General features: G+C 35.1%; 1 protein-coding gene across 3 annotated transcripts in view; it reads right to left on the reverse strand.

Moving 5' to 3' along the window:
- The window catches only part of ATP11A (ATPase phospholipid transporting 11A), a 128,153-nt gene that overhangs the window by 23,174 nt on the left and 82,231 nt on the right, over positions 1-22,748 (reverse strand). For all 3 annotated transcript variants that reach the window (XM_035565551.2, XM_035565552.2, XM_035565553.2), the window contains exons 6-19: positions 21,985-22,113; positions 21,030-21,133; positions 16,881-16,931; positions 14,536-14,600; positions 12,908-12,989; positions 11,663-11,813; positions 10,649-10,846; positions 8,301-8,474; positions 6,726-6,889; positions 6,376-6,447; positions 5,130-5,203; positions 4,810-4,913; positions 3,330-3,511; positions 2,354-2,605 (exon numbers count right to left, since the gene is read on the reverse strand). In XM_035565551.2, coding sequence (XP_035421444.1) covers positions 2,354-2,605; positions 3,330-3,511; positions 4,810-4,913; positions 5,130-5,203; positions 6,376-6,447; positions 6,726-6,889; positions 8,301-8,474; positions 10,649-10,846; positions 11,663-11,813; positions 12,908-12,989; positions 14,536-14,600; positions 16,881-16,931; positions 21,030-21,133; positions 21,985-22,113 — 1,802 coding nt within the window. The remainder of the gene's footprint in view (positions 1-2,353; positions 2,606-3,329; positions 3,512-4,809; positions 4,914-5,129; positions 5,204-6,375; positions 6,448-6,725; positions 6,890-8,300; positions 8,475-10,648; positions 10,847-11,662; positions 11,814-12,907; positions 12,990-14,535; positions 14,601-16,880; positions 16,932-21,029; positions 21,134-21,984; positions 22,114-22,748) is intronic.

Raw genomic sequence — 22,748 nt, forward strand, 5'->3', positions numbered from 1 at the left:
GAACACAGCAATCTGATAACTCACTGACTTGAACACTGAGTATGAGTGTATAAGAAATGGTCTTGCAGTGGCCTGAAAGGGCTCCAAGAAATGCTGTGAGGTAAACTGAGTTGTAGAACATTCCATAATATAGGGGAAAAAAAAAAGTTAAAAAGAAATCCTTTGGTACTCCAAAATCTATTTTGATGAGGAACATAACATTGTTTTTCAGGGGCCTACATTTAAGGATTTTAAACCGTGTTTAAACCATGCTTTGAAGGCAACACTTAAAAGAGACTTGTTGGCCTGGAGAGATAAGGCTACTGTCTGCATTTACAGTAGGTACACTTTGCATTTAGTACAATGACCAAGTCTCATACAAGTATACCTGGGGAAGCTTTCAAATAGCTAATGTGGGCATTGCTAGAAGTGTAGCCATGGTTGCACAAAGCACAGTTTAGCACAATAAAATATGCTGAACAACAAGGAGAGATGCTCTATGCTGAGTGCCACGCTGCAAGAGCAGTTTTCTGTAGCATCCCAACTAGTTATTTCACAGCTCCCTTCCATTTGCCTAAATTACTCAGTAGCCTCAGGCTCTAGCTCAGCAGCGAGTGCTGTATAAACATAAAGTCAGGTTTATTTGTGTCCTAGTTTCAGTGTTCCAAGGTAACACTACTGTGTGCGGGTTTTCAACAAACATGGTTTCACCACGACCAATGAAAACCACTGCATTTATTAATGTTTTTTAACCTGTTTTAAGCATCTCCATCCTCCCTAATAGAAGCTATTTTTGACAAATAAAGTACTGCAAACTATATTTTAAAATAGTTTACAGATACTTTTCAGCAATTTGTTACCATTGGCACAGATAGGACAACACCATTAGTATAACAAAACAGCATTAGTATAACAAAATACCATTAGTATAACTAAAACATTAGTATAAAAAAGTATAAAATCTACCAAAAATTTATCGTTATGAAGTCTAGGCAATGTACTGATCATTGGCCATATCATAGTGAAAAGTTTTGAGCTTGAATTTGAACATTCAGGCAAAATCTTGATATTAATATCTTTGCATATTTTCCAACTCTGCAGCCAAACACAAGAAATTCTGATGAGTCTTAATGTCTAGAAAATTGGTATTGCACAAGAAGGTAAGAAACATGTTTAAACATAAGCTGAAAGAACTGCGGAATGTAAGCTGAAAGTGGAACAGATGATACAGAGACAATTAGTAAGTTATTTTTTAAATATGAAGTTTAAGAGATATATTAAACTGAATATGCAAATATTATTGATTAGACCAATGAGATTTAAGTATAAGGAGAGCTAAGACAGATGCTCCAGCCCTGAGTTTCAAGCCATAAGGCTAAGAGTTTTACAATATCTCTCTTAAAGTATCACAAATACTTTTTGTATTCCTTGTTGTTCCTTTACTATAAATTTATTGTAAATGCATATAAAATGTACATACTAGCTGATTCCACATTAAAAAGAAACACAAAGCGAATACACATCATTACATCTGAAAGACCAACAACAACATCTTAAGATGATAAATTCTTTTTCAGTCTAATTCCTAGTTTTTTACAGGGTATAAAAAGAGGTTACCTAAAGGACTACGTAATGTGTGTCAGCTACTAAGCTTCAAGTAAGTAGCCTAACTTACTACCTGCATGAGGCATTCATATTATACCAGTGGTCTTGCTTTTTAATGCCATTTTTCTATCCTATTCCCTGTTATGTTTCAAGGAAATCATTTCTGCACACGATTCCTATCCTTCTTCTGACATTCAAAAAACACGTAAGTCAGTGTTTTCTGTATAATCTACCTTTCTGTTTAGCGTACTTGAACTATTTTTATGCACACCAGAAGATGTGGTACTATGCTGTCGCCTGTCACCTGTCTGTAAATACATGATAATCTTCCCTAGAAATAGCACAGTAGAGAGACACAGCATAGCTCCCTTAGGACTTGGTCTTATCAAGAAAGTCACGTCATATACTGACTCTGATTACAGAAATAAATCACGTCTGCTTCCCTTTTAGAAGCTTGAAACAGTATTTTACTTTACTATTGCTTTTGCCAAGAATCAGTATTGTTGAAGTGGAAAGATATATAATTAAAATCAGCTGTGACTTTTCTTTAACAGTTCAAGCAGTACGAGTAATGAGATGGAGAGACAACCACAACTGTAAAAATTTAAACCTATATGGAGCAAACTTATACATAATTGCCATATAATAATTCACACTATGATAACAGAAACATTATATTGGTGGTCTTAAGTTATTCAGTCAATCGTTTAATTATTTATGAAATGCGCAGAAGTCCATTCCTAGCTTGAAAATTCAACTTTTTCCTTACCCTGACAAACTATCCCTGGTTAGGCTGTCACTGTGTCTTAGGACGGTTCTGCTTAGATCAAAAAGCACATCGTGTAAACTCTGTTCCTCAATTTTCTTTGTCGTTAGCTCAAGTATTTGTGTATTTCTCCGGAAGAGTTTGCAAGCATAGCAAGTAGCTGCAGCAGTCTCCATTTTGTCTCCCGTCAGAACCCAAACTTTAATTCCAGCTTTCTGGAGCGCTTCAATAGTGTCAGCAGCTTTTTCTTGTAGCCTGTGGAAGTCAATTGACAACAGACAATAGTTTGCTTTGAAATGAGAAATTCAGAGGTTCTTTTTGAAAGCTTTTCATAACCAAATAAAAAAATTCAATAAAATTAGTTCTAAGATTAGATCTAAGAATTTTCCCCAAGGTGTAAATCTAAAAATGCTTAGGGGAGTAGTACATTATGAATGATTTATTTTGACACTTTCAAAGTGCTCAAAGTTTCACCTTTCACTTATACAGCCTAAAGGACAAGATGCTTTATTCCCCAGATAAGTACTTCACTTAAAACAGTTTTAGTTCTTTCAGCTAATGACATCAAACAATGAAGTACTGAAGAGTTATTAAAGTCACCTCCCAGTTTTAATACACAGTTTTTAAATTTAAGACATAACATAGATCCTTCCTTTATTTCCTCAATACCCATTTCATAGTTATTTCTTCCAAAACATTTCCCTACAGTTTGCTCAATAAGGTATAATGCATGTACATTGCTTGACAATACTGATTTTTGTACGTATTGTTATTAAATTACTGTTTTATAAAATTACCATGAGTAACTTAAGTAAACTAGAGATATGGAATTCATTCAAATAAATGGACTTATCTCTAATCCAGAAAAACAGTTACAAGAGAGCCATTAACTACTTCCACTAGCAGACATTTCCTTGTTTATAAACACTGGAGCAAATGTCCTCAACATCCCTAAGCATAGTCTAAGAAATGTACTAACCGATCTTCAACAGCTGTAGCACCAAGTAAAATAAAATCTCTTTCTATCTTCTCATACGCTTCTGCCAATTTCTTTTCCCGGTCCTGGAGGGCCAACTTTGCATTTTGAAGCAGCTTCTGTGCATTGCTATATTCTTCGGCTGTGAGCTTTTTATATGCAACACACAGCGTTCGCAGTCCCTCCTAAAGAATGTAATCAAAAGAAACAATATGCATCCCATACAACTCTTCTTAGACTTCTTGCTGTTTACACTGTAATATTTGAAAAAATTGAATGATTTTACTGTTTACATGAAGAGCCCCACTGCTCATTTTTATAGTAAAGTGAGTATAGTATAATATACTATAATACTAAAATATATAATATTTTAATATACTTTATTATTATATTATAATATAATATACTAAAATACTATAAAATAGGGGTCAACTTGATTCTGTGCTGCCCTGGAAGCAGTTACAACCTGAGGGACAAACTTCAGTCCTCCAGAAGAGAAACAGATCAGCCACACAACTATATGCATGGGATTACCAGGGAAAAGAAGGTCACGCTAAAGCTTTCCTTCCCTATCTTTATAATTAGGCAGGATGAGTCAGAAGAAATAATAATGATATAAATAGTAGCTCTGTAGAGTCGGTCTGTTGATGCTGTGTTGCAGCAGATATAGGGACAAGGACAGAGACAACACATCACAGTGAGTGTTCAAAGTGAAAATCCAACTGTGTCATTTCAATCAAGTGAAAACTAGAATTCAGTTGTGGGTGTTTCAGGCTGGATCAAACTTTTGGATTTGGTGATGAATAAGAAAAGGAGTGCATAGACCACATAAGGGAAAAAAAAAAGCTGTTATAACACAGAAAGAATGTTTTTCTATCTCAAATATATTGCCTCTCACAACACCATTTACCTGGCGCTTTATCTTCATAAACATTATTCCAGTAGGTCTTTGTATAGGTACTTAGTACAAATGCAAGAAGAGCAAGAATTCAGAAAGTTTCAGGACTCTTGCTATTGATAAGGACAGATGCCAAATGTCTGACTGTATTTTCTCTCAGAAGTTTCTGTATGTAGAAGTAAGTCCTATACCCAATTATCTAGGATGAAGAAACAGCTGGATTTCTCTCGACAGACATTGGATCGATATGACGCATGAACACTTCTTTCAGTTTCATTAGCCTCCTTCACTTCCAATTACCTGACAACTGTTTTGTGTAGTAAAACCTACAACATACATCAGTGAATACCTAATGCATTCCCATCTCACCAGAACTGCTACTTGGAAGATGAGATGGAGGAAAAATTCAGATCAGGGAGTAACACAAACTGCTAGGCATACAACCTGCGTGCTCGTTGGTATAGAATAATTTCTGTGCCTGGGAAGACAAATCTGTTACAGTATCAATCAGGAGGTCAGGACACTTAAAATCTTTGATATCACATGAACAACTCAGTAGAAGTTTAATACCCGCTGGAATCTTACCACTGCATTGCGTTCAACTCTGGATCGTATTTGGTCAATTCTGCCTTCTTTAACTCTAGGAAATATGGAAGAATCTGCTCCCTTACAAAACAGAAATATATCACCTAGAAGAGACAGCATGGAATTCAAAACAGTCAGATATATTTGTACCCAAATTAAGAAACCTTTCAAATAGGTTTCTTCCAACAGTTTTATAACATTTGCACACATGCTGATACCCATTCCCCTTTTTTAATGAAAGGCACACAGACCTGATAAACCTGAAATAAATTTAAGTGAAATAAAAACACCTAACAGGAAAGAGCACGTGGTAGTCCTACCTGTTGAAGATTTAACAATTACACTCATTCTCCGTCTCACAGAATCAAAACTCAAAACCTCTAATAATTCAAACCTGAAAAAGAAATAGAATATATTTTTTAAACAACTCTGTTTTTTTTTCAGATACCTAAACTGGGTATTAAAGCTTTAAGCATATGGAATAAAGTATGACTCCTAACATGAAAGGTTATATTGAATACTGTGGAACATGAAACCACTACAGAATGAAATAGCACATTACAAATAGCAAATGTAGAGGTGGGGGCTCATCTGCTAATTACTTGAAACAGAATCTGAATGTGTGATGTTCTGTGATGTTCTTCAACATCTAGTTCCTGAAAACAATCAGTATAATTTATTTTAGCAGAAGACTAGAAACCTTGTTGTAGAGCACTATACTGCCTAAAGAGTAACTAAATCCTTGCCTATAATACCTAGGCATAGCCATAGGACATGAAATACAGAGATGTTTACGCAGAAGTCTTTATTTAATATTCTTCAAATTCTGACTATTCCTAAATGTGCCAATGTAATTTCATGACTCCTCCTCAAGTGTCAACTGACAAGTTAATCAAATGAAAAAAAAAATACTTATTCTTGCCACTATTATAATTGGCATTGTTTTTCTGATTTGACTTGATCCCACGTTCCCTTGTTTTCTAGGAAGAAAAATGAACAGAAACTCCTGCTGTGCTGTTTTTATATCATTCATCAGTTTATATACATTAACCATTTACTCTCTCTCTCTCTCTTCTTTTGCCTAAGAGAACCCTGCTTTTTACAGCACAAACCTAACTATCGTTATTCCTAATCTTTTCAAGATTCATTTCTATAGATATTTTGCTTATAAAATAGATCTGATCTGGCCTATGCCTACAGACTGTGATCCATTTTGGGCTCATACCATTTTATTAAAAAATTACTATTTACCATATAACAAAGGAAAAATACCCATACTTTCTAAAGCTGTTGATCTATAACATTAGGTCAAGAACCACCATGTCACACTTTTGTTGTTATTTTAATTTTTCTTATTTCACATACTGTCAAACTAACAGACTTAAAAATATAAAACTACAGTGTATGTTTAAAATTATAAGTATTAGATAATTTATTTTTATACTAAAATGCACAATTTGTGACTTTTTGAATTTAAATTTAATGTATAGGGAAAGAATGATTTATTAAACATATCAATAAAACTTTCTTTCCTCAGTCTCATTTTGTTGTATTTTAAGCACTCACTTTTCTCTGTTATTTTCCCGATTTAAGATCTCCATGTAATTGTCCTTCAGGCTTAGATAGGTGTAACCAAGTCTGTAAAATGAAACACATATCAAGAGAATGAACACAATAAAAATATAATTATCCAGTTTAGCACGTCAGACAGATTTAAAGCTGAGCTTATCTTCAGAAAATAAACACAACTGTTTTTATTTGATTTATGAATATAATCATGACTGCATATTAAGAAAACCATCAGCTATAGATGATTTGGTGTTTGCTATTAGGATTTTTTTTGCTAAAAACAACTTTGAACTTCAGTGATTAGATCTCCAGATTTAAAAAGTAACTATGCTTAATTACATACATACCTCTGTATTCCCTCAACTAAAGCAACTTCATCAGGTGATGATGATATATATATACGAGATCTTCTTGAGAGATGGTTTTTCTTCAATCCATCTACATTGTCATCATCTTTTACTTGAACAGTGTGGCAAAGACAAAGAGCTCGGAAAAATAGCTCCTCTCTCTCCTAATAAATAAAAGAAATTATTGTCATTATTTGCTATCACTTTCAAGTATTCCATAAAAGCTTTTTTTCTTTTGGAGGCTAGCAATATCAGTGATTATTACTGTTTATTATCACATACAGGCAGTATCATAGGTCACCTGCCCTTTAAGGGGAGCCAAGTCTGTCCCTGTGGTGTCACACAACTAGTTAATAGCTGCTAGTACTACTAACGCTGCCATGCAAGTCAAGCTGCTGATGGCCCTGAAAAACCCAATATGCATCTCTTGCCTCCTCTGAATTTATTCATGTGGTGAAAGTTTTGTTTTTTTTTTTAATTTGTTTAAACTTTGACAACCTATATTAAATACTAGTCAAGGTACAATTCTAGGAGTCCTGAATCCAAACAGAGGGACACAGCATCTGCAGCACAAGTGTTAATAGGGTTTAGAGATTTCAATTTCTTGCGCAGCTTGAACACCTCTCAGATCTATATAAAATAAAAGGAGTTTGGACATTCTGGCAGCTGGAGCCAACAAATTCCATAACGTTTCAGATAGTTTGGCAATAGCAGCTTAGCCATTTCTTGTTTCTGGTTTGAGAGTCACACCAGAAAGAGATTTCTATTTCATGGGTAAATGGCTGTGTTCTAACTGTATCTTTGTTTCTGAATCTTAATCTTCCATGCTGTTCAATACAAACTGTGTCTGTGCCATTTTAATTCGAAGACAAAAACACAGCTACTTTGGGACCGTGTTCAGACGGGTAAAAACCGTAAGGCTGTTGAATTTTAAGACACCTTATTTTGCCACAGTGAAGGTTATGGCTTAAGTATGATCTGAGACTGTATTGACATATTTTAAAATATATAGTCCATTGGCTGTGGTTATCCTGACCATTGATACAATGCTCATCTGCTGACATGTGAATTCTCCTTAACCTTCACTTAATTTAATTTGCTTTACATTGCAAAAAAGCCAAAGCACGTACATGCTGTGTGTAATACATTTCAGATGTGGCTATATTAATTCACTTTTACGAGTAAATGAGTTTGATTATAAACCATTCAATTACCGCATATTCACTCAGTGATGACTGGGCAAGTGTTTGCATTGAACATTCATTTTTCCCCTTTACGAGTTTCCTGCCTTGATTTCCCTATTGAAGCCAATGTAAAATGGAGAAAGTTCTGTGTTTCTTGCTTTTATTTAATTCAGTTTTACAGCTTCAGTAAGTTGGGAAACTTCCTATTAAGCATCTAAATCTTACTCTGAACTATGAAAGGAAAGTGTTCGTGTTGTCATACATTCCCTGCAGGTATATCCTTTGGTTACTGAAGTTCAAGAATGCTATATTTCTACAGTTCCCTTCATCAGCATAATTCAATTTTCATGTTTCACTGTAAAAAACAAGGACCTAGAAAGAGTCACCATACCTTTCCACTTCCTCCTGGAGAAGAATCTATCATATCAATGCCTGTACAATCATGGAGAATTTGGCCATTGCAGATAACATGTGGTATATAAACATGCCCCTCAATGCAACATTCTACAAATTCCATGTTGTTCTCAGTTAATGTTCCTGTTTTATCTGTGAAGACATACTCAATCTGCAAATGAACACAAATTAAAAACAGCAAGAATATGAACAGAGATCTTTCAAGGTATCTTAACATGAATGAAATTTTTACTGGGCTACACCTTCCTTTAAAGATCTTTATGCAAGCTATTTCAGAAAAGGAAGACAAAAATTTATTTTGGAAGTCATCTTCCATGGAAATGGGGGCTCTAAAAGATCTTATCATACAAGAGTACTAGTAAAGCTCTCCTACCAGACAACACTTAAAAATAACGTTTAACATACTTTCACTCTTCTCTCAAGCTCCTTTTTGGTTTTTAATGTCTTGCTTACTGCAAAACAGATACTCAGAGAAACAAAATGAATAAAAATGTCATTTGGCAGGGATGATTACTTAATGTACATGCCTGGATTTGCACCAGTTCCTTTCAGAACAGTCTTCAGGCTACTGTCAGAGTTTCCAACTACAATTACTCTAGTGTAAATGAACACCAAGTAATTATCACATATAGTCATATAGATGTGCATTGTTACTGTCTTGAAAGCATTCTTTCTGTCTCAATACTGAATTTTTGATTCACTTTATCTTTTACAGTGAGCCATAGCATTAAAGGCTAACAACAGCAAAAAACAAAACTGAAAAGTGACCTCACCAGAGCTGTACAAAGGGGAAGGATCCACCTTCCTCCACCTGCTGGCAACGCTCCTAATGTAGACCAGGGGGCTACTGGCTGTCTTTGCCACAAGGGTACACTGCTGGCTCATGTTCAGCTTGGCGTCCCCCAGAATCCCCAGGGCCTTTTCTGCAAAGATGCTTTCCCCTGGGTGGGTCCCACTGTGCCCCATCACCCAGATCATTAATGAAGACGTTAAGCAGGACAGGACCCAGTACTGACCACTGGAGCACTGCACTAGCTACTGGCCTCCAGCTAAACTTCATGCCACTGATGACCACCCTCCAAAGCCATTGATGTTCAGCCAATTTTCAATCCATATCGCTGTCTGCTCATCCAGACTGCACATCAAGAACTTGTCTGTGAAGATTTTATGGGAGGCAGTGTTGACAGTGTCTGCCCATAATAATGAAATGCTTGCACCACCTTTTATCCAAATAAATATAAATGTTCTCTAAAAGATTAATAACTAGTTCAGCTGTACAAAAATAAAGTAATACATCCTCTTAGGTATTTTAAATATTTTAAAAGGAGAATGCCAGTCAATTATTTGACTGGATGAAACTGGTGTCTGGATATTTGGTGTTAGTCTAGCCAGACAAAAAAGGTGTCTTTTCATCTCCTTTTACTTTAAGGAATTTAGATGCTTATATAATCTCCCTCTATAGTCAATGGAGATAAATCATTACCTTCATGAAGTGTTTATCCTTTACTAATACAGTTAACCATGATAGACAGAGCTAATTATCTAGTGTAGCTACTTACAACAACTATATAGGTATCTATAATATAGACACCTTCTTGTATCTATATTGCAGGCACCTATGCCAGGTTAAGAGGGGTGTGCGTACTGGTGAACCTATTCAGTGAATGTGGAAAATTCCCAGACAGCTTAGATTATATGTCTACTTTCTGGATAACTTAAGTTTGGTGAGATGATCCAGCCTAAGTTCTCAGAATCTGCAAATGGTTCAGAGGATATATAAATTTGCTCCTGCTTGAATATACAATAATAATATTATTTGCCAAAGATCTAATAAGAGAGCATTTGTGTAGGAAAAATTAATACAGAACTAATTTTCTAGATTAGCTACAATATATAAAATATTTTATGAAATCCTAAAATGAATTTCAACAATGGAAACACCAATGTAATGAGTAATGTAGTAGTTCTAACTGATGGAAGGGACTAAAGTTGCTTTAAGTGAGGTGATTCTGGGAAGTACTCATTAAAATCAAATTTAGATGTTTTCTATGTTTCAACACTTAGCACATCAGGTCACAGGTGTTTTCAGAAGTTCTAAGTTTTAATTTGCCTTCAACTGACATAGCCAAGAAATCAGAATTTTTGATTCTGAAAATCAGAAGATATCAAATTTGATTTTTAAATTAATCACCACTAAAGAAAATTTAAATCTGCAAAAATATATAGTTGCAATGAATTTTTAAATAAAAAAAAAAATACTATACATCAGAAAAGTTTATTTTATGGTAGAAATAGTTGAAAAATGTATCATTTGATGAAATTTACCTGTCCCAACTCTTCATTGAGATCAGATGTATTTACCAGTGGTCCTTCACCTGTGTCTTCATCAAACATCTCCTCATCCCATGTAAGGAAATAAGAACCAAGAAATTTTTGCATTTCCACAGTGACATACATGGATACAGGAATAATGTAGTTGAAAAGAACCATGAACGCAAGGAAGTCTGTAAATGCCTGAAGAAACTGCCAAAGAAACAAGACAAAAAACCTAATTTGTCATGTACCATCAAAAACTGGAAGGTGACTACTTAGATTTGCAAATTATTTTTTCTAATAATTTTCAAACAGTAAGCAACACCATTCACATCTCACAGTTCAGCACAGAATGCAAACTTTCATGATTTATATCACAACTATTTGGGCATAAAGAAATATCTTTTTAATTTTGTATTTTTCTTTACAAACATACAGTTAGAGAATACAGTTATACATTATTGCTGCAAAGTTCTAGAGCAACTAATGAGAGTCACTACACATGAATGGTGAACAACTACGTGAACAAGGACACTGGACACTGGGAACTGTGCTGGTCTCTAGTGCTCATAACGGTTACAGGACTATACGAAACTGAGAGGTATTATGACAGACATTCCTACAGTAGATTCTTTTGATCAAATGTATGTTATATAATTGCCACTAGTTGGGTGATTCCTCTCAGTCCTATGTTTCTTTGCAAGAGTTGAGCTCTTTTCTTATTGATATAACTCACATCAATAGCAGGAATCTCCAAAAACAAACAAACAGAAAAAAAAACATATTTGCATAGGAGTTTTTATACAAAAACAAAGACCTTGTAATTCTTAATCAGTCTTCAGTTAAATTCAGATATACAACTTCTGTGCAAAAATTCATATATAGGCTTTCCAGAAATATACCATCACCACTGCTGGAAAAAGTAACAATTCATGCCTAGTAAACAAGCAGGCTGTATATACTTTTCAGTAGGATTCTTATAAATGTAGGGTTTAGTGAAACTTTTTTGGTATTTTATTTCCATACCACATTCCTTTTCCTTTCTGGCTCTGTTTTCCAATTATACCATGGCTCATCACGATAGTCTTTACTCTCCCAGACATGCTTCAGGACAGTATTTATTAGTGCTTTACTGATGAGAATACAGAGGTATACAATAAGGAATACATTCATTGATCTAAAAGAAAATCAAGTAAAAATTAAAATGACAATTCCATCAGTGTACAAAATACAGAGATTATTAAAAAAATATACTTGTTCTTCAGCCTAACTTTTGCTGCAAATCTAACAATGGTATGATGTTAATAACTTCTCTACAGTGTTTTCCCAATGGAGAAAATCATTATCAAGGACCATTTTCTATTTAAAATGTTAACTGCTATAATTATATAAGAATACTTGCAAAAGTACTTTTATAGAAATAAAAGTCCATCTAGAACATTTTGCAATGTAGCTGCAATGGCTCAACTGTTACTGTTTCTAGACAGATATAAAAAAGAAAGAGCAAGAACACTGCATTTAAAATTATGTTAACATTAATGCTGGTCATGAACTACAAGCTATTGGTTATATACCACTAACGACAGAAACAGACACATCATCACTCAGTCACTATATAAGAGAAGGGTTGTCAGCTAGTCAGTACATATTGCCTAAGTCAATGACATCCTTTTTTTCCACAAAGTTAGACACCTTACTCAGATGTGATGACTTCAAATAGTAGAGCAGGACTAGAATCTAATCCTCTCTACTTATTAAAGCAAAAAACAAACAAACGGATGAGGGAATTTATGATTTTAGATAAAACAATGAAAACTTGCCACAGATAGGCTTTGTGTTATTGCAGTTGGTCCAAACTGAAAGGAGTTATTTCTACTGAATTCAATTTAATTGTAACGTAAAGTAATGTTAGGATACTGAAGAACACAACTGTGGAAAAATGTCAGTAGGTATACTCTAACCAGTGAAAGAAAAGTCCACTGGAACACCAAACATTCATATCTTAAAAAGGTAAGCACTGCATTAAGGTGGTTTCTTTTTAACATATAATAATAATAAAGTATGGAGAACCTCATCTGGAGTTATATGACTCATTTTATAAATCAAAAATGAAGCACAAAAAAATGAAAATTTTAAGTCCTTTTACCTCTTTTTTTTTTTTTTTACTTTAAACCAATAAATCACATACTTTGAGCAAAATAAAATATCCCCTTTTATTCACTATTCAAACATGCAGTTTTCTACCCCCAAAATAAATATTGAAATTTTTACTTTTCTACAGCAGATCGTTTCTGTGATTTTGACTGGTAATTTAATGCCATCTTAGTTTCCATGCCAGTGTAAATAGCAACACCTGAAATTAGACAATTTGTTTTAATAAAGATAGCACAGTACAATAACTTACTTTAATAACAATACAACTCACTAGATTATTATACCCTGTCATTTCTCCAAGTTTCTATGGTCTGAAGAAAAAGGGTACAGATTGGGATAATACTCAAACACTAAAAATGGCTTAATATTTTGGTTCTTCAGGGGAAATTTTAAGAATGGCAATTTACATGCCATTCCAGAGCCACAGTCTCCAATTCCTAACATGTTCTCTGCTATGAACGGAAGCCAAAACAAAGCTGTATTTTGAATAAATCATCTTGTGTTTTTAAGTTGTTTCTTTTTTTGGCTTTAATTTTAGAATCTAAATTACATGTTGTAAAAGAAAATTCAGCAAGGGCTAAACTACAGGATGCATCCAAGAAGAATAAGAGAAGGCTACTGATTTAGCTTTCCTCAGGAAAATCTAATACTTTATGAAAAGAGTGATCTTCTGATATTACTGAATTCCTGCTAATAATTCAGATTGAGAGACTAACCCTCAGAAGATTAAAAACAACTACAAAAAGCTGTAAATAAGAAAATGGATTTTAAGTGCATATTAAATCAGCACCCCTGCACACTGATAAAAGTAATATAGTTTAGGATACAGATCATACTGGGGTAATGGCAAACACTGCATGCATTACACAGACCAGAAACAGCCACTTACACATCTCTGCCTGATACACAATTTAACTGAGATCTTAAAATCATGCTCTGAAGTTTACAGAAATGCTACAGATTAATTGTATTAGTTATCTATTTCAGATACCAATTAAAAGCAAAGAGGGAAGTTTAAATTAACATATACTTTTAATGCTTTTTTTTTTTGAGAAAAAGTTTTAAGATTTTGATGTTTCAGGCTGAGTACTTCATTGCTATTTATGATCTCCTTTTGTGGAGTATGGAAGTTGTACACGACAGAGGATGATTTGCACCCTTGTCCCTTTCATTACCAGCAAAGAGTTGTTTGTAACACTGCAACTACCCCTACCACTAGGTTTGCTTAAAGAACGTCAAAAACATGTATTTCATATTGTGCTTCCTATTTCTACTAATGTATTAAAACACTTCCATGGAATGAAGACAGATCACACAAACAAAATACAGTGACTAGTGGAAAGTCTAATTTTGAGTCAGGAACTGTTTAGGTGGATTTTTTTTTTCCATCAGCCATATTTATGGGTATCTGTCTGTTTTGACAAGTGAGCAAAACAGATTTAACATTTTTTATCAAGCTTATTACCTTGTTTGGAACAGCATTTATTCACAATGCTTGCTCAAAACCCAAATATTTACAGGAAGAATTCAAGTTGTCTTTACCCCTCCCCAAAATCTCTATAGTCATTGAACATCATTAATACTAACTTTATTGCAATTCTAGAAACAGTACACCTTACTGAAAAGTTGTAAATCAAGTGATTCAACAGAAATCATATTCTTGGTAGCAACTCTAGAATTGTAACTTTGTTTGATGTCTGCTTATTACTTCAGCATTCATTGAAACAATCAACACAAATATTTACCAAAGATTTTTTCGGTATTCTTTAAAGTGGCTCCTCTAAGGAGCAGATTTTCGGATCCTAATGGCCTGCAAAAGACAAACATTACAAAATATAAGTATTTAGAAAGAGACAGCAGGCCTTAATGGAAGCCATCTAAGACAGGAAAGTAGTATTACTCAATTAATTTTATGTTGTGTGAAAAAATTAATAGGTGGTACTTAAAGCATTTAAGTGAATATTAAAAAATACAGATACCTACAATTAAGCTAATAACCTCACAGTCCAAGTCCAGCATTAGCAATTTCATTTTGAAACATGTTGAGAAAACAGTAACTTTCATTTCAACCATGTATGTAGATACCTAAATAAAGATTCATCATCCTAATTGTAAGTTACTTACTTTTAAAAACACTAATTCATGTCTTTTTTAGGCTTGTATAAACTATAGTTTTGTTCATGTTAGAGTTACTTATTAAGTACAATACGTTCTGCCCTTTCATTTCAAGTATAAATGGTATACAAGGTATTGCTTGAAATTTACTGTATACTCTTCATAGCATAAAGATGAATATATGTAAAATAATTTATTGAGAAGTAGGAATTACTGTAAGGATCCCCATTTTGGAGCATTTGTAATACAATCCATCATAGGAGTGCAAAAACAAGGACTACTTTACAGACAGACAACATGCAGAATTGCACAGATGACATTTTAAACTACTGCCAGACTATTTATATAGCAATGGAAAAATAAAAATAATAAAAAAAAATAAACTCAGTATTTTTGGATGTTATTCAAAGTGTTCAAAAATAATAAAAAAAAATAAAAAATCAGGGAACTCTAAAACAAAAACCCCAGGGCTGTACCTCTGATGTTCTGATGTAAAACCTGCTACTATTTCCATTTAAACCAGTGGTGTGATGTTATGTGAATGATTTGGTAATAAGATGTTGTATCCTGATATAGTAAAAAATGCCAACAGTTCTACTAATAGCACTGTCCAAGGAATACAAGCCGTAACACCACAAATTTTCTTCTTGGTCACAGTGTTGGACACAGACCAGGCTATTGCTGTTTTGATTAAAAAGGAAAGTGCTCTTTAGAAAGAATAAGGAAAAAAAAAAAAGGCAGCTTTCACAGCAGACTGTAGCAATCTACTATTAAATGACGTATCACTCAACATGGAAAGGACAGGAGGATCCTCAGGAAAGGATACCTCCTGCCTGGAAGCAGGCAGCTGTCACTGCAACAGCTCATGAGGCCAGGGCTCTGCCTGACCCGCTTATCTGAGAGACCCCCAAGCAACAACACAGCCCAGAACAGCTGAGAGGGACGTGATCTGCTCTGGATGGTGACAAGAGATTTTCACTGCTTTGCAGTGCAGTCATAGATATGTTTCCTTTGGGATCACTGACATGCTCAGCAGCCAAATTTTCCCTCCTCTTTGCTTACTGAGATAGAAAATTACCTATCTACAGACACACTGAGCTTACGAAAATACTTAGCCAGAATGAATTAACTTCCCACATGCTGGGGCCTTGGATATAATCCAAGTGAGACACCTTTCCCTCCTATTGCTTTGCTTCTTTGTGGCAAGGACCTGAACAAAAATCAGGTACACAAAGTCTTTTCCTTGCTAGTACACAGATCTTATACAGAAGAGACATGAAGACTCATGACACTTTTGTACTGCTTTATTTTTATTCTCCATTTGCCAGACAAATAATGTCCTGGGCTACACTGACTGCTCCTTGAGGAGAATCTACCTCACTCACTTCAGGATGAAACTTATTTGCGCACGAGGCAGAACCTTCTGGGTGCCAGACCCAGGATAACAAATCATCGTTTCCTGTACCACATATAAATTCCATTTCCTTAGATGCTGCCTTCTCAAACACACACAACGTTTAAGACTTCTTAGACAAATGTACAAATACAAATCCACCCCTCAGTAAAACTAAACATAACGTTTGGTATGTTCAATCTCCCCGAAGAAGAGGAGGAAGAAGAGGAAAAAGAGAAGGAATAAAAGGAAGAAGGAGAAGGAGGAGGAGAAGAAGAGGAAGAAGAAGAGAAACACAAACACAAAGACCCCCTGCTAATGCAACAATATTATCAAAGTACTGTCAAAATACTCTCAACATCATTTACAAGCTAAATACACACCAAATAAAAGCTTAAGGTAAAAGATGAAATATTTATGATATACACAAGTACAGTCTATAGACTTTTAAGATAAAAATACTTTATATCAAAAGACAAGACAGCACAATGTTGGTAAAAACAAAAGTAATTCTCATTATTGATATCCTAACAATCAATCCTAACAGTGATTACATGTGGGGAAACTCTGTATTTTCCTTACCTTGCAGTAGGCTCATTACTATCATGGTAAATATTTATTCGACCAACAAATCTGCAAGGGAAATATACAAGTAGTTTTATACCAGTGCTAATTTGCGTATTGCTATGTATATCTCTCTCAATATTTCAATTTTTTTAATGTACAAGGACAGGTAATTCTCCTTATATACAGATCTATATACACCACACACATATAAAAACAAAGCAAATTACTCTCACTTTTTAAATCTTTAAAACGTATCCTTGAGAATAGATTATTTTATTGAAAGCATGTATTAAAGTGAGCCAACAGCTTTCAATTGAACGTTCTCTGATTATCCAGGAAATAAACGAGCTCATAGATATACGTATAGATAGAAAAATAAACAGAACAGAATGTCAGTGTAAAGTCTGTATAAAAAAAGCTATGAAAGAGTATAAAATTATGAATAAATCATCTAATTAGACCTATTAGCAAGAATTAACAAGAAAATATTATTGAAACTATCTAAGATAAGTAACAACATAATTACTATCCTTTACAAATCTTAAAACCTACACCTGGGTTAAAACCAAAACAAAACGGAACAAAACAAAACAAATCAACAGCATAAAGCCAATGGGCAATTTTCCATCTAAATATTTCTAAGTACATTTTATCTGTATGTGGTGGATAGACCCCGGACTAAGCACTGACTGACTGCTTGCTCATTACCAGCAGCACAGGAGAGAAAACTGGAAGAGCAAAAGCAAGATATCAACAATTTACTAAGTGAAGGGGAAAAAAAAAAGCAAAGGCAAACGCTCACCAACCCCCATAAATAAACATCTCCAAGCAACACAGACCACCCCCTGCCTGCTGTTATATTGCTGAGCTTGACATTAATATGGCACTGAGTATCCCTCTGGTCAGTTCAGGTCGTCTGTCCTGCCTGCTCCCAGCCTCCTGCACAACCCCAGCCTACTTGCTGGTGGGGCAGAGTGAGAAACAAAGAAAGCGGGAGAAATGGTTGGTAAAGACCATGCTGTTATGTGTCAAATTCCAGGCCACCACTGATACCCAGTGCTGGACAACTACATTGCCCCTGCAGTCAGCCTGAATTTGGCCAGTTAAAATGCTCAAACATCCCACCCTCATGGCAGGAAGTTAAAAGGCACTCCCAAGCAGGCCCTACAGCCCTGCAAGGAAGAAGTTTAAAAGGTTTTCTTCCTCCTGTATTCCAACAATGGCTGCTGGAATAGCTAGAGAGCTCTCGAAATGCCAGGCAACTGTTCATCAGCCAGCTAAGTGTTCTCTAAAGTTATTGTAAGCATCAGGTTTCTCTGGGTTTTCACCTACGAATACCAGCTGAGGTGGCCTAGAGCAGTGGTCTCCACACCTAACAGATCGTGCACCCCTATCAGTAAAAATTTTTGAGCGTGCACCCCCACTATATTTCCTTATATGGGCCCCTCGCTACAGGAAGGACATGGACGTGCTCGAGCGAGTCCAGAGAAGGGCGACCAAGCTGGTGAGGGGTCTGGAGAACAAGTCTTACGAGGAGCGGCTGAGGGAGCTGGGCTTGTTCAGCCTGGAGAAGAGGAGGCTCAGGGGCGACCTTATCGCTCTCTACAGTTACCTTAAAGGAGGCTGTAGTGAGGTGGGGGTTGGTCTGTTCTCCCACGTGCCTGGTGACAGGACGAGGGGGAATGGGCGAAAGTTGCGACAGGGGAGTTTTAGGTTGGATGTTAGGAAGTACTTCTTTACCGAAAGGGTTATTAAGCATTGGAACGGGCTGCCCAGGGAGGTGGTGGAGTCACCATCCCTGGAGGTCTTTAAAAGACGTTTAGATGTAGAGCTTAGTGATATGGTTTAGTGGAGTACTTAGTGTTAGGTCAGAGGTTGGACTCGATGATCTTGAGGTCTCTTCCAACCTAGAAATCTGTGTCTGTGTCTGTGTGTCTGTGTCTTATAAACTATACACATGTACTAGTGTATTAGTACATTGTGCACATGATAAAACACACAAAAATAGAACTTAAAAAAGGATGAGATAAAAATGAAATAAACAGTATTTTAAAGATTATCTTATAAATTGTACAGAAACCTTTTTTTGCTAAAATTTATTGGTAGTAGTTTTCCTAGTGAGACCTACATGATTTAATATCCTTTATTTCTGAAAATTTTGGTTTAACACTTTGTGATTATTAAGGATTTTTTCTTGTAACCTTGAGTAGAATTAAGCACACAGTTGTTCTAAAATATAGAATGATTTAATGAACAATGCATTGGACAGAGCCCTACCACCATAAGCAGATCTACAAGGAGTCTGCAAAGATTCAACATGATCTGATTCCCTATATACATTTGTGTCAGCACCAGTCACAGGAGGGTTGGCATCAGGCACCCTAACTCAGTGGTAAAGCATCATTTTTACTTTTAAGGGACACGTTAAGTATGCTTATTTTTTCTACTGAGAGACCCTTTTCTTCACAGATAAGGTTAGCAAATTCAGAACACTTGCCCCTTTGTAAAAGAAAAATGCATAACATCTCTGTGTGTGACAACTCTGTTAAGCGCTTTGCCAAAAGGTAATCACTCTACTTCTGTGTGGTACAAAAGATTTTCATGGTCACTCCCACCCCAGCTCATAACAAAGTATTGTAAAGATTCTATTTAAAGGTCTTGTTTTTATAAAATTAACCAAATTGATGATATCCTGTAGCACTTTGTGCAATTCTGGGTCCAACCTCCTGACTGCAATAGCTTGTTTGTGACTGATGCAGTGAATGAATTTCACAGGTGGTGCCAGCTCTGTAACCTTACTCTGGGATCCTTTTTTGTATCAGCAGAAGTATCTGCTCCACTAGTAGTTATACTTGCACATTTTCTCTATAAGACATTGTTTTTATTAAAAAGTCATTTGTTGTTCAGAACATATCTTCTCTAGTGTATCTTTATTATAGTAACTCACACAAAAAAGTAGTTCTTTATGTATTCCATTATTGAAACAGAATCTGGAAATACCTTAAGCTACAAAATATTAGAAACATCTGTACTTTCAGCCATCTGTACAGCAATATCCCACACTGCATAATTTATTCTAATTCTTTAGATCTTCAGCAATGTTTCCTATGCACCTTCCAACAGTATTTGCTGGCAAAGGAATGTATTTCATTTTGTTGCCATATTGTTTTCTCTATTATTTCAGCCATCTTTCCTGCGTCAGGAAGAACAAGTGTTTCCCCAATGATATGTGGCTTTTCATCTTTCACTATTCAGTATGAAAGTTCAAGAGAGTCTTCTAAAGATTTATTAAAAGTTTACTGAAATTTTCTAAAGCACTTTGTAAAGTATTGAGTATCGCATGACTTTAAACATCACTGAAAAAAAATGTGGAGGTTTGTCTTCATGTTCTGGATGCTTAGATTTTAATTGTCTTGATAATTGTGATGGTTTCATACAACCATTATGTCAAAACACAACATGCATGTAGGGTGGTGTTCATTGTTAACAATAGCAGATATAAATCAATCTTTCAAATAGTATTCACAATTCACAGTTGTGAATAGAATACACAATTTTGAATTTGTTTGGCCAACTGCTAATGAAGAGCTCGTAGTAAGAGTAGAAGCATTTGCTCTACCATTTTCTTGTTCTCTTGTGCTTGTGTTATTAGTATTAGCTTCAATCTGCAGTTTCTTTGCAGGAATCTTTTTAAGGCACTTGTCCATATTGTGAGGGTTAGTTTAGTTAGAACTAGACAATATAATCTGTAAAACCACTTAACCAGGCATGCACAAACCACCATGCTTCGCAACACACTGAAAGTGAACAAACGAGTTTGGGTGCCTGTCAACCTCTCCACATCATGGAACACCTACTCTTGCCCCAGAACCCTCAAACCGTGGACCCTCTGACATACAGACTGAATGAGGGTGTCAGTATCAATACATACATTAAATATGAGTATTAAATACTTGATTTCTTTCTTATTTTTTTAGATTAAAAAATAAATTAGGTAGAAGTTCTGAAATTTCCTTTGTGCACCCCAATGAATTGTCTTGCACGCTCCCTGGGGTTGCTTTGGATGCTTTCTGCATCTGCTGACCATGCAGATGCAGAAAGGATCTTTTAATGATGATACTGGTAGGGTACCTTAAATGAAAGAGGTAAGAATTATTTTCTTACTTATAAAGGTCAGGCTGAGGTTGTTCACATTCAATGGTAGCATGTAATGCATCAATTTCTTGTTCACTGTGAAATGCCTTTGTATCTTGAACGGCATAGTGAGTCTGGAATGAATAAAAAGGTGTAAATAAGAACAAAAAGAATAAGGACAGATATACAAAATATTAATATGCAGATAGTTCAGTGTGAAACAGACTTACTAGCTTTCACATAAGAGCTAATATTTCAAATAAGATGCACCTTTAAATGTTCCTTATTGGGAAACTTTCTACATTATATGCAGGTACCTTGCAATATACTTACAAGTCAGGTAAACATGAAATTTAAGTACAAAAATATTTGTGAATTATCTCTGTAATCTGCATGCCTATACTGAACACAGACAAGACTGCAAATAAATATCACAGAATGTCTTGGGTTGGAAGGGACTTTAATGATCATCCAGTTCCAACCCCCTGCCACAGGCAGGGATGCCTCCCACTAGACCAGGTTGCTCAAATCCCCATCCAACCTGTCCTTGAACAACTTCAAGGGATGGGGCATCCACAACTTCTGTGGAAAACCTGTTCCTGTGCCTCACCAACTCTCAGAGTAAAAATTTTTTTTTCCTTATAGCTAATCTAAACCTCCCCTCTTTTACTTTAAAACTGTTCCCCTTGTCATATCACTATCTGCCAGTGTAAAAAGTTGCTCTCCATATTTTTTTTATGTCCCCTTTAAGTACATAAAGGATGTTTTGAATCTTTTCATAAAATAATGTAACATAAAATATATAATTTTTTACATAAAATAATGTAATTTTTGAGAAAAATTTAGTCAACTGTCAGAAAATTATACAAGTCAATGTATCTGCTCACAAATATATGCATTTAAGTTACATTATGTTCTGTGTTAAAAAAAAAAAAAGCAAAATGTAAACTTTGCGTTAAAAAGAAAATATAGAACATTTTATTACCTTATGACTGGATTCACCATCCAAACTAGCTGTTGTAACAAAACACGTTCCATCTCCTCTACTACTGGATAGAAATATTAAGTCACATGGGAATGTTTCATCTTCTTTTACCATCACAATATCTCCAACCTAGGGGAAAAAACATTTATCAATCCTGTGTCACCCCAAATTTCAGATTTCAAAACCTATTCAAAAAATCAATTTTTTAAAAATTCGCTGATTTTCTTTACACCAGGATGTTGCCACAAGAGTAAAGAACTACAGAAATATCTCTGAAAAAACAAATTACACCTTGTGAAATGAATCAGGCTTGTACTACTACCCTTCCTCTCAGGATCTCAAGCCATTTTGCAAGTACTGTCTTTTTCAGCTTTGCAACATTATTTCAGAAATGGAAGATACTATCCTTGCTTTAAGAATAAATACAACAAACCATCTATTCAAAAATAGCTGGAGATGTGGGCTACTCTCATTGGCTCGAGCATAAGCATCTCAGAATGTTATAATTAGAGACAGTTGAAAAAACTAAGAATTCCAAGTCTGCCAATGAAAACAGGATAGATTTTCAGCAGAATTTGTCACTAGAAGTCCATCCTATTCTTTATCCATTTAAAGGTGCACAAATTAATTCTCATTAATGCAAACATAGATAGCATGTTACAGTCTGTTAAACAGTGTCATGGAACAGCCAACCAACTATAAATTCAAAAGATAACTGTAAAACATCCTTTTGAGAAAAACAGCCTTCAATAAATTTTTGGAGC

The sequence above is a fragment of the Cygnus atratus genome, chromosome 1 (assembly GCF_013377495.2).
Source record: "Cygnus atratus isolate AKBS03 ecotype Queensland, Australia chromosome 1, CAtr_DNAZoo_HiC_assembly, whole genome shotgun sequence".
Lineage (NCBI taxonomy): Eukaryota > Metazoa > Chordata > Aves > Anseriformes > Anatidae > Cygnus > Cygnus atratus.